Here is a 12,670-nt window from a genome sequence, read left to right as displayed (position 1 = left end):
GTTATCCGACATGGCGACCTTGGAACGAAAATATGTTGTAAGTAAAATTCGTTTTCACCCATTTCCTACTGATTTCTAGTCTATTCTGAGGGAATTTTGTCAGTGTTTTCAATAAACAGATCTAATAATTTAACCCTTTAAAACAGTTGATCAAATTATACCCAAACTGATACAAGTTTGCTTTCAGAATTTTCATTTATATTTCTTTCTATCCTTTCATCTTTGCAGTATCCCAATATTTTTTGATTCGCCAGCCGGGCTACTTAAGGAATAGTTTGACCAGCCTGCCACTGTTTACTAGCATTTGGCTAGCGGGCTACCGCTAATTTCGAACCCTGAGTACAGACAGAAGTTTATGGCAAGTGAGCGGCCAGCTCAATAATCTATAGTCTGGTTCCCAGACCAAAAGATTCTGACTATTCCTGATGAATCTTAGGTCAGGCAGCCGTCAGTAATACATTGTATTACAAATAACGTCACGTGACTAAAACGGAAGGAATTCCTCCTTTTTCCGAAAATGTCCGAAGTTTGCAGAATTCGTTTCGTCGACAATCGGATAAGCGCCCGAGTATTTCCGAGTACTGCTTATTGCTTATTAAAAACTTTACAAAAACGAGTTGATAATTAATATTCATTGCTTTTATTTAGAAAACTTTAATTTCAACGACGATTTTGTACTCGGATCGTATATGAGGGGCGAACTTTTTGCTGCGTCATGTACAATTTTGAATTGGACGACCGTTACGGGCAATTTCCAAAACTCGGCGTGGTCTTCATTCGGCTCCACCTGCTAACAGTTCTATTTGGGTGCCTAACTTTGAAGATTCCAGGTCAACATTAGTCAATGTTCTCTTACACTGTATTAAACTGTATTATCATAATTGTATTATGAAGCAAGTGATTTATTTAAAAATTTGATCGTAACATTAAAAGCTATAAGTGATAAAGCGAAATCGGAAACGAAGCCGGGTTTTTAAAAAAGGGCCGTCAATGTCGTCATGTTTATTTTTAGCCACGGAGGCTGCCTGACCTACAATTTAGACTAGAGCATCGTGAATAATTGTCAGGTCTAGGGAACAGACTAAAATCTACGTGTACATGGTAGGAGCTCTGTGTGGATCAGACAGAGCTGCTACGACCAGTAATGTAATGATGGACCAATAATGTAATACCGACCAGTAATGTACTGATGGACCAGTTATGTAATACCGACCAGTAATTTAATAATTTCTGCCAGTAATGTAATAAATGAAGCGAACAGTAATGTAATAAAAGTTGACCAGTAATGGATAAAAAAAAGCGACCAGTAATGTAATAAAAATTTACCAGTTATGTAATAATCATAGATTTCTTTACCATTTTTGAAAATTTATGAGGAACTCTGTAATTTGTGCGAGTAATTTGAGTGGACAACCCAATTTCTGTTTGACACCGTTCTGATAAATCTGAGTAAGTGTCTTTCTTTTTTTCCGGACAACAATTCTCCGCGATTTATGGTGTGAAGTTGGCGTGGATGGGGTTCTTGGGGAGTGGGCGGTATGAATCAGAATAAAGTTTGTCTTTTACCTCGTTTTTGGCCTCCCTGACCAACCCACCGACTTGCTTGTCAGTTTTGACGTCGTCTTACTCTTCACTAATTTTGTCCCCACATGCGAGGCCTGCAAACTAGCTAAGGAAAGACTTGAACATGATACTTCTCTTGATGAATGCACAGACATGTCCCCCGACCAAATTCATGATCTGTTACTTACATGTATTTCTTCCAGTTGTTTTCAGTGGCAATTAAGGTAGTATAAAAGGGCATTAGTATAAAGAGCATTTAAACGTAGAATAAAAACTGGGCGTTTATGTGTTATTCTTGCAACCGTCGTGTGTTTTTCGTCTTTCATTCTCGGAAACAGTAAACTGGGTAAGACATCAGTTTTGTTTTCCTTCCACCATGCAGACCTTTGAAAAAGTCTTAGTAAAGAATCAAAAACTTAGATATTTTAAGGGATTTGAACCTCGAACACAGTATCCAAAATTTTCGAACTTTAAGCTCTGGTACAGAAATACGAAATCCGAAAAGTACACAATACGCATGAAGTATTGTTTGAGCGGGAAATCCAGGGTTGCAGAATTCACCGTGTACTTGTACATGCATGTACGTGTACATGGCACCTGTTTTATTCAATGACCATGACTGGACTATAGTATCGTCGCGGGTCACGACCTCTATTCCTAGACACCATTCATCTCGCACCACTGCACTTTACGACTGCACGTAGGCACTTTTTATTTCGATTCCCGCGCACGGCAAAAATGGCAGGCACTGCAAAACTGTATTACATTTGGAACTTCTTCGAGAAGATCGAACCGGCTGGATTCGTAGGCGCTTGGTTACAAGCAGGCAAGTATGTGCAGAGAAACAAGGACTACATCTCAACCCAACTCCATCGCAACTTGAACCCTAACGGTAAGATAATAGTAACTATGTTCAATCTAATCATGATCGCATACAGCCATAGGCTAATATGTGCATGCATGGGAAGGACTTCCGTACATGGCCATCATTTTTCCCTGTAAAGACCTATCAATCATCAGAAAGCGATAACATATCCTTAATAGTCAAATTTAGCGGGGAAAATATTGAAGCATTCGCATGTACTCGGAAAACCAGACAGACTAGTCTCAGGGTTTGTGCACAGGTTGTTAAGTAATGTCCTGGTATGGAATTTTCCCATGCATGTTAGTCCGGTCAGTATTTAGAACAAAACGTGACCTGACCTAGAACACATTTCAATATATATGAATTTATTTTAATGCTATCATGCTAAGGAAATGTCACTATCTAGCATGATTGATACTAAAAATCTAATTTCACCAAAGGAGTGGAAAATTGCTTTTATTTACTTGTTCGCTACTTATTTCTCAGCATACGTAAACAGCCGTATGGGGGGGGGGGTTATGTTTTCTTTTGCGTCCGTTACCCGTTAGAAAAGCAGTTCACATCACGTATGAGACTTCGCGGGACACGACTGATCACAGCAGATCAGATGACTTTTGTATACGCCCATCAATTATTAAAATTTATGGTAATTTACACTGCCGCGCAATACTATAAGATATTTTCTTGAAACAAATCAAGAAACTTGAGTTTTTTTTAACTGCCTGAATTATTTATTGGTCAAATAAATCACTTTGTACTCAATAAACCATTTGTTTCGGGGAAATGCATAAACAGGTCTACTTCAAACAAGAGCGGGAAATGATATATATATATAAAGAGAACAATTTAAAGTAAATTTTCAGGTGTCTGCGCGAATAGGCGATTCCGATTTTAAATATTGGGGAAAGTATCCGAATCAGAGATTCACGAGTGTGTTCCTTTTGTAAGGAATTTAGGTCATTGGCATAACTTATAAATAAAATATATAATTGTCAAAATAAATTAATGTTCAATAAAAAAAAAAACCTTAATAAAGACAAATTAGTGGGATTAAATTCTTGGAGTGAAACTTCAGCTGAATTCTTGGCTTGATAGAGAAAAGAAATTAGGCAGTGTGACAAGTGTATTATATACCTCTACAAATAATAAACGTGCCCCCAGATCCAATCAGAGATTCGTGTGTTCCTTTCGTAAGGAATTTATGTCATTGGCCTTACTTATAAATAACATATAAATTGTCAAAAAAAATAATGTTCACTCCAAAAAACCTTAATAAAGACAAATAAGTGGGATTAAATAAAATCTTCGAGTGAAAATTCAGCTGAATTCTTGGTTTTAAAGAAAAGAAATTAGGCAGTGTGACAGTGTATTATATACCTCTACAAATGATTAATGCGCCCCCAGATCCAAGCCGTTGCCCGGGGGGGGGGGGGCCGCACCATGCCATTGAAATAATTTGTTTTAAGTAATAACAACGCGAGATTGGTTTAATCAAAATAGTCATTAGTAGTTGGGACTCAAGTAGGCCTATACTTCTCTGGAGTAGCGCATTTCACTATACACAATTAATGTACTGTTTAAGCATCACAACCTGAGCCCAGCATTTCCTGAATTTTCTTTATTGACCAAATCCATCACATCATTTTCAGGCGCTCAATCAATAATCTTTAAATGAAGATTGTTCGCTTTACTTTCAAAACGGTCAATGCATGCACTGTCTGACTGTTTTACATCTGTGTATGATCAAAATGATTTTTAGACATCTTAATCGTATGTCGACTGTGAACTCAGTTATTGTGCACTTTAGGCGGAAAATCTTCCACTCTATCCGTAGTGCCCTGTTATGACTTGAACAGTGTGCTGCTCTCGCATGTGGTCATGAATCCTAAACATTAAATAGCTTATTATATATAATAGGCATGTAAATCGAAGCAAGTCACCAGACGAACTGTTTGAGGACAAAATGTCCCAATTGTTTTTATCTTTTAAAATGAAAAAAAAAAACCAAACCAAACAAACAAACAAACAAACAAACAAACAAACAAACCAAAAAACCCTTCCACTCCATAGAAACAATTTGACTTTTTACATGTTTGTGTATTTATTTGAAGTTATTTGACGCTTGGATGATTTCTATTTCAATTTATTCTAGGTCTTAACTTAAATTGACCGAACTGTGTTGCCGGGATGCGGACTCGATGTTTCTAGTCAATGAGACACAAAAAAACCCAGTCCTGGACTTTCAGGGTTTTGTGTGCAATAGCACAATGCCCAAAGAGAGACGAGCGGCAAGGCCAAAATTTGCATATATATGTACCTGGATGAGTGCAATACAAAATTGCAACACTACATATACAGTGCGAAACGAGAGGCAAGGCCAACATTTGCATATATATATATGTACCTGTATGAGTGCAGCACAAAATCGCAACACTACATGTACACACAGTGCGGAAACACTGCATGCACTTTGGACTTTCCAAAACGGAGGCGCGCATGCACGCCGCGACGGTGGGTTTTTAATGGGCGGGTTCTGGGGGAACCAGCATTTTAAAGAGGGCATCAAGGGCACATTTTTTAACCTAAATTTTCGGCGGCAGAGAGGCAATCCGATGATTAATGCAGCAAATTCAAAATTTGTGGGGGTGGGGGAGAGAGAGGTGCTGGAACTCAATTAACGCCATGGGGACGTTCTTAACTTCAGCGCACAGCTGGGCCGGGCGCATGCAATTTACTAGGGTATTTATATGGAAACAAGCTGATTTACCCGATCATAGATCGGGTAGGGCGTAGTGTTGGGGATGAAATGTGGGGAGTTAAATGTAAATAGGGGATATAGTTTGGGAGACATGCAGTTATAGAAAAGCAATTTCTGTGGTGTGATCTGCGAGGCAATTTCTGACCACTAATACCAATTTGAGCAAAAGATAATCTTTTAAAGTTTTGAGTTTTGAGTAATTGAATCAGCTACATGTATATGGATCCTTCATCTTGCCTTCAAAGTAGTCTGGGGGAAATATAGCAAGATTTCAGGTATGTTAAAATGTGCATGTCAGCAAATAGGCCAAACTTGCAAACGATTTGCATGCCCTCAATGTTCTCTATTTGAGCTTTTGTGGGCCATGAACGTGACAGTTTGTATAAAACAGAGGTCGGAAGCCGTGAACTGTACTGCAAGCTTGTATATGTATGTGACATTTTGTTGAAATTGGGCTCTAAAATTGCTCTATTTTGCAATGTAACGTAGGCATCATTTTTCAAGATGGCGATGGGCTTCCTGACTACGTTTAGTGCAGTGATCATCTTTGGATAGAGATTTCTTCAAGAAGGAAGAATTTCCCCAATGGAGTTACCCCCAAAAATAACAAAAAATGAAAGATGACGAATTACGATTTTATGTGATGTGTGTTTCAAAAACCTTAGAGAGTTGTGAGTTTTTTTATGTGATTTGGGGATTTATCACTGGGGCTTATGGCGGTTCATTTATTGGTCGGCACCCATAACATTGCGGCCACACTCATATAGCTCGTTAGTTGCAAGTTAAAATCTACGTGAAGTCTTGTCATTGAGAGACTAGCCTGCGACTACAATGTGCATCCGAGCCGTACGTGACACACGATCTTGATAAATCGATCTATTTGAGAAAGGAATTAAACAAAATTTTACCTGAACTTTCGAATGAAATACTCGAGTTTCAGACGGCCAATTCTTTACAGATGTTCAAGGTGCATTAGATTTTCCTGGAAAAACAACATGCGAAAGAAAGAGGGTTGGCGGCCTTTTTATGTTTTTGTATGAAGCCATGTTTTTTATATGTAAATGAACAGGTAAATGAACAAGTACAGGTCACATAAAGATGACTTCCGTCTGGCCTTTATAGCCTTAAGCGTGTCATCCACTATTACGCTCAACAAGAGACCTATCATCGAGGATGATGACAATTGCAATGGGCAGCTGTTAGTTAAGGCCGTTATCGAGGTTATGAAAAAAGATTGAAGTTTGAGACCGTGGCCAGCAGACAAGTTTAAACGACAGCTAGTCTGGTAAAGTGTAACAGTGCGCTGCACTTTAACATCACTGCGGAAGGAATACTAAAGATGTGTGACACTAATAGTACGGAAGACATAATAAAACATCTACGAAAGCGGCTCTCTTGAGTCTTAGCCAAAGAGAAAGAAAGGAAACGGCTAACTAAAGTCTAGCATGAAAAGACTATAGCAAGAAGGTTCTTGAGCCAAAGATGACTTGTTATTTTTATATTGTGGTTCATTGAAACACTGCTTATGCCCACAGGCTGAATTTCAAGACAGTTTACATCAAACAATATCCACTGAAGAATAGATGAGGTAAAAACCACAGAGGGTGTAAGCACAAAAAATACAACCCAGAATGAGTATGCCAATCAAAAAATGTTTGTTTGTACCTGACCCTTTGTCGACGACCGCATAAATAACTAGCAATCCATTGCACAATAGCTGGTGATACACCTTACTACAGAAGTTCAACTGTCAATAGCATTTTCATAATTCACCATTTCAAAGGCTTTAGTAAACTTTGTTAGCACACCGGGCCCATACTGGAATTTGTATCCTTGTGGAGTCATTTCTTTGTTCTCGTGTACTAAAGTTTTCGAGTTTGAAAATGTAGTTTCAAAATGCTCCTATTTTAACCAGAATTAATTTCCTGGGCTGAAATTCGGACTTAATATCCCTAACATAAAGTACTTCAATTTGCGACGGATCAACACACCTAGGAAATGCCTAGTTTTTGAGTAAAATCCATATATCCATTTCGTGATAACGTTGTGGAGACGTTCCCTATTGTACCCATGTCTCCACAGGGTACCGTGTAACAGATCAAGAGTACTGTAAACGTTATTTGGAATGCAAGCATCAGAGACTTCGCTGTGATTAATATCAACCAGGCAATGAGTAGTGGATATTCCTTGCTGATTGCCATATTGCCTTTTATCGACATTAAGTTGGATGGAGTTCATGACCCATTTACGAATTTTGCCAGCAGTGGGGTAAAAATATGGGCCTCAGTTTATGTAAAGTAGGTGGGAATTTGCTTAGGTATGGGAACAATGTTGGCTTATAGGACATCGGGTGTAAAATGTGAGCTGGATTTCCATTGATGTTAAAAAAGAAGAATACACCGAGACATGAATTTTAAAAAAGGAATGAAAGAATGAACGAATAAATCAATAAAAAGGGGGTTGGGGGGTTGGTAAAGTAGATCTGTCAGTGAAGAGGGTAACATATCTAGATTGAGCAATGCTTATCAATAATTATTTTAGAGAGTACAATAGTTATGTTATATAGGGGCGATTGCTCAAAAGTCTACAACTTTCCTGATGATCAAATATGGAAACCAGCTTCAAGGGTTTTGCCTTGAAAAATAAATCCGCATTTTATTTTTATTATTTATTATGAATAAATAATGTTCAAAGTATAACCCATTGCTCATAACATGAATAGAATATTTATGTGATCTCCTTCAATTTTTAAACAAAAAAACGCTTTACATTACATTTAATAAGCTGTATACTAAACAGACAAATACGGAAATTCTTAAAAAAGCAATATACAGTCATTTAACATTTAATTAATTAGTTTAATAATTAATTACAAAAATATATTTGTTTAACTTTAAACAATCCTGTTGAGAATAAGCCATAAACAATAATACACATGATGCCAAGTGAAAAGAATGGGGGGAAATTGTTCACACCATCTCTGAATCCGTACATCATTACATGTTCCTGTACAGTAAGCTCACTAGCATAATACCGTGAAAAAAGTTTTTAGGCACTTTTAGGCATTTATTTATTTATTTATTTATTTATTATTTGTCCTTAGAGATTGCCATCCAAGAGTAGGTAAAAGAATGTCTATGGGGGATATCGAGGGAGGCCCAGGATAGTTCTACCAGCATTGTTTTATCTCGAACAGCACAAATTTATCTCGGGATTTCAACATCTTTGTTGAAACCTCCAGATCTTCGTATACATGTAGTTATGGAACAGTGCCCCCAAGCGTGAATGATGTTCACCACCGTCGCTACTGGGCGTGCTTCGCCCCATCTCCCCTCCCCGAACAAAATCCTGCAGCTGGCGATGCCCAAATGTTATTATAGGGTAGGTGATATATATCATTCAGTCAACCTAATTGCGTACCTTGTCCATCTTAACTGCACAGGTGCCTTCAAGTACATAAACCATGCTGCATTCGACGGACTCACCTTTGAGGCCTTTCAGCAGGGCAAACCATCAGAGACCTGGATAAAAATGACGAAGGAAGCATCAGCAATTATACAAGTGGCCTACCCAGGTATTAAGACTCCAGACACGGTTCATTTCAGATCATAACAGTAAAGATTGGCTTTAACTCGAGAGTAGTCATTTACCACAATTAACTTATCCACTCGTTATTCATTAAAATATAATCACAATATTGTTGTCATGAAGAGGAAAATCCTGCACATCTCCTTGACCCCCGCCTAAAACCCGGGTTTTTACAATTTTAAAGGCCCCAAAAGTGCAATTCACGCTGACAGATCATTGTGAAACTAAGCAATCATAGATTACTGAAGGCAAAGTCTCATATTCCAAACGACTTTTTAATTATCGGCATCGGTGCCAACATCTTTATTTTCATCAGTCCAACTTTATTCATTTCCCATACCTTCTCACACTCATCTGCCAAGCAAATACCTAATAGTCTTCACTTTATTGCCTTTTGCTTTCGTTATTTTGATACCTTATATAAAGTTGTTATGGTAATAATATTTTGCTAATATTTCTATTTATTTTGTCCATTGATTGAAATACATTTATTTTAATTATTTATCAATCGTTTGGTTGAATTCAATAAGACAATTCTCCTTAAAAACACAAAAGAATGTAATGTAATTGAATTTATTTGAATTGAATCATGAGGTAATACTTCAATATTGACCAGTGAACAGACATCATTGAGCTGCTCAAGTTCAGTTTCGAGTTTAACTCAGTTTCTTTCAATTCGTTTCTTAAAGGTGGCTACACTGAAATTGCAACAAATACTGGGAAACCATTAGGTCCCTGGCTGCCGAAAGATGACAAGGGCGTCTTCATCGTCACATCATTCAAAGTGAGTTTTACTCGTGTTCTATTGCTAAATTATTGGCCTAACCAATGTAACAAAGAAAAGCCATATCATTCCAAATGTCTTTGTGTTCCATAGTGATGCAAGCTTGATCTCATGACATTTCAGTATAGGTCCTCTCCAAATACTGGAACCATAAAACTGTCAATTATTGCCCAGATAAGGGTTGAAGGTTTGCGATGCGAAGGTGGCCATAACTTGGGTTAACGGTAGCACCATGTGACAAATTTCTTTTGTGGGTTTGTGAGGTTCTGCCCCCAAAAAGAAGAAAACCGGGGGAAACCCAACTTTTCAGGCATTAAGCTCTGCCCGTCGTCATTATTCTGAAGGGATTCCAACGGTGAAGGGAGGTTATGGTATGACTGGAAGCAGTAAAGCAGGTGAATGATGCAATGCTTTTGCCTTTGCATAACTATAATGGTATTGGCTAAACGTTTTTGTCCAGGCCGCTGATGAAAACGATGCCAAGCTTCAGGAAACCTTCGAGAAGGACTGGATGGAATCTTCGGGCGCTAACTTCATCATTCAGAAAGCTCCCAAAGATCTCGGTATCTCTCACTTGGGTCTATATAAGAAATTTACTGCGCGTCCAGGATTGAAGTACGTCCTCCGTGCAGAGCTGGAAGGTGTTGGAGAGGATTCGGAGGCTGCAAGGAGCTTCCTAAGTCAGTTGAAGGCCTTCAAGTTTCCCGATTACTTCGAGCGTGTGGATACTGATCTGTACAGGGCTGACCCCGATCATATCGTCTTCCCCGAAGCAGGAAAGAAAGATCTCCCTGAAGGATATAGTTATAAGCCTTAGAATTCCATTAAATTAGGATCTAGTTGAAAAATAAAATCTAGAACATCTCTTAAAAAATCTTATGAAGTGATTTTGACGTCGGATGACTGCATACTATCTTTTTATATAGTTGTAGGTGCAAATCTGTCTTTGTGTGTAGTATACATTTTAACATGACGTATTTGGCGGAATTTTAAGCAAAACAAATGCGCGTTTGCCTAGTATAATATAAAAAAGCATGTTTGACAGTACAAAGAGTTTGAAATACAAAGAGTTAAAGGAATTTGACAAAACTGCATCCTCAGTTTATTTTTAGTTTAGAGTTTTTATGAGTCCCCACTTGAAATAGTTCGACTATGATGTAGAAAATATTTTATTTTTCAAGTGGAAAGCCTGATTTCTATTTTTAATGTATTCGTAAAACGGCTGCTTTCTTCGTTTACAGGGTTATAGCTGTCTGAACTAGGATGATTTATGTAAACTGATGAAAAGCTTTAGCGGTAAATTAAATTAGGTCGTCCTATTTTAAGCTTGTCAGTCATATTAATGCATAATGGAAAAAGACTCGTTCGCGAAACGAAGTAAAAAAAAAAGTATGGCAACGTTGTGTTCATAAATGTCGAAACCTTGATTAGATTTTGGTGATGAGTGAATGCCTATTGGAAAGAAACTTTTTCCCTTTATCGATAAACCAATCCTAAGGAAATATTTGAAGTTAATGGGCATTATAGTATTTGTTGTCGCTTTAAGCATAACACAGAATAATTAGGTGTTGGGCCTTCAGCCCAACACTTATTGTTATTGTAAGAATTTACTATTCTTCATATTTTTATTCTTCTCAGCAAATTCTCCTCCAGAACTGTTTGTCAAAATGAAACATATGTGAACTTCAATTGTCAATACACGAATGCACATCTTGAAAGATTTACAAATTTAATCTTTGAAAATCAATGAGAAATCACCCGTGAGAAATCGGAACTTGAGTTTCACGGGAATCGATATGATAATACATGATCTTCATTTTATCTTGCGCGTGCAAAATCACGTAACCCTTCCTTCCAGTCCAAACTGGAAGTGATTTTTAATTCTAAAGTGGAAAAAGATGTGAACTTGCTTTCAACGATGTTAGTCTTTGGCTATGTTGACCTTTCCAATAAAATTACCCGTGACATCATAAAATGTTAGAGCGCCCTCTAGCGGCAGGTTGAAAAATGTTTAAATGAATAATCATTTGATGTTTGTGGCGAAGTTTGTGATAATCGCTTCAATTGTCTTAATGCAGACAAGACCTGTTTTCGAAAAAAAATAATGACGTCATCGGACCGGAAGTTATAATAAAACGCCCTTTAAACCATTAAAAATTTCAAAAAAATCAACCTCGAGAGATATAATCAAGATTTGGCTATATATAGCACAGTTAACATAGCTATTGAGCTTTCTGGTAATGCCGTCACGATGACGTCATCAAGTATCATATTACAAGCAAGTACAGATTTCTAGATTTAATCTTTGAAAATCAGAGATTTGATTTTGTTTTTTTATGGCAATCGATAGAATATATCAGGATCTTCATTTTTGGTATAAGTGCAAAATCACATGACCCTTCCTTCCGGTCGAAACCGGAAGTGCCTTATAATTTGAAATTAGCAACAGACGTGAACTTGCTTACAACGATGTGAGTCTCTCACGGTCTAGACTGTACTTTACAAAAAATTACAGGTGACGTCATAAAATGTTAAAGCGTCCTCTAGCGGCATGTTTTAAAAAGCCAAACATGCATAAACCGGAAGTGCCTTTTAATTTGAAATTGGCAACAGATGTGAACTTGCTGTCAACATGTGAGTGTTTGCCTAGGCTGTACTTTACAAAAATATTACAGGTGACGTCATAAAATGTTAGAATGCCCTCTAGCGGCATGTTGACAAAGTCAAACATGCCTTTCGAGTTGATGTGTGTGGCGAAGTTTGCGGTTATTAATAGCCCAACACCGTGTGGTTGTTCCTACAACCTCTAGTTTTGTTTATTATTGCAGCGATTATAATGTGGAGTATAATAATGAAGGCATACTACTTCCATGGAATATTTTAGGAAAAGCCTTAATGTTTTCAGTGATATAAAATTTTCCATTGTAATGTAGCAAGTACATTCCCTGGTGTTTGTCTAAAATTGCGGCAAAACAACAAACAAATCAGACTGAACGCTTGGTGCACAGAACACAACTTAATTCACCTCTACTGGCTTCAACACGTCCTCTGGTAATCAGAGCAAAACTATAACTGTTATAATACTGGATTTTAGGTTAATGAGAAAGGACAA

General features: G+C 37.6%; 1 protein-coding gene across 1 annotated transcript; it reads left to right on the top strand.

Annotated features, from left to right (window-relative positions):
* The first annotated feature begins 2,215 nt into the window (after window positions 1-2,215).
* On the top strand, window positions 2,216-11,704 carry LOC119731066. The gene is made up of 4 exons (XM_038204077.1): window positions 2,216-2,455; window positions 8,629-8,760; window positions 9,464-9,558; window positions 10,019-11,704. Exons 1-4 carry the CDS (start codon window positions 2,302-2,304, stop codon window positions 10,373-10,375), a joined length of 738 nt encoding a protein of 245 aa, XP_038060005.1. The 5' UTR covers window positions 2,216-2,301; the 3' UTR covers window positions 10,376-11,704.
* The last annotated feature ends 966 nt before the right edge of the window (window positions 11,705-12,670 follow it).

This window comes from Patiria miniata, unplaced genomic scaffold (genome assembly GCF_015706575.1).
Source record: "Patiria miniata isolate m_02_andy unplaced genomic scaffold, ASM1570657v1 HiC_scaffold_23, whole genome shotgun sequence".
Lineage (NCBI taxonomy): Eukaryota > Metazoa > Echinodermata > Asteroidea > Valvatida > Asterinidae > Patiria > Patiria miniata.
The sequence above is the reverse complement of the archived record's forward strand: the minus strand, read 5'-3'. Positions and strand labels throughout refer to the sequence as shown.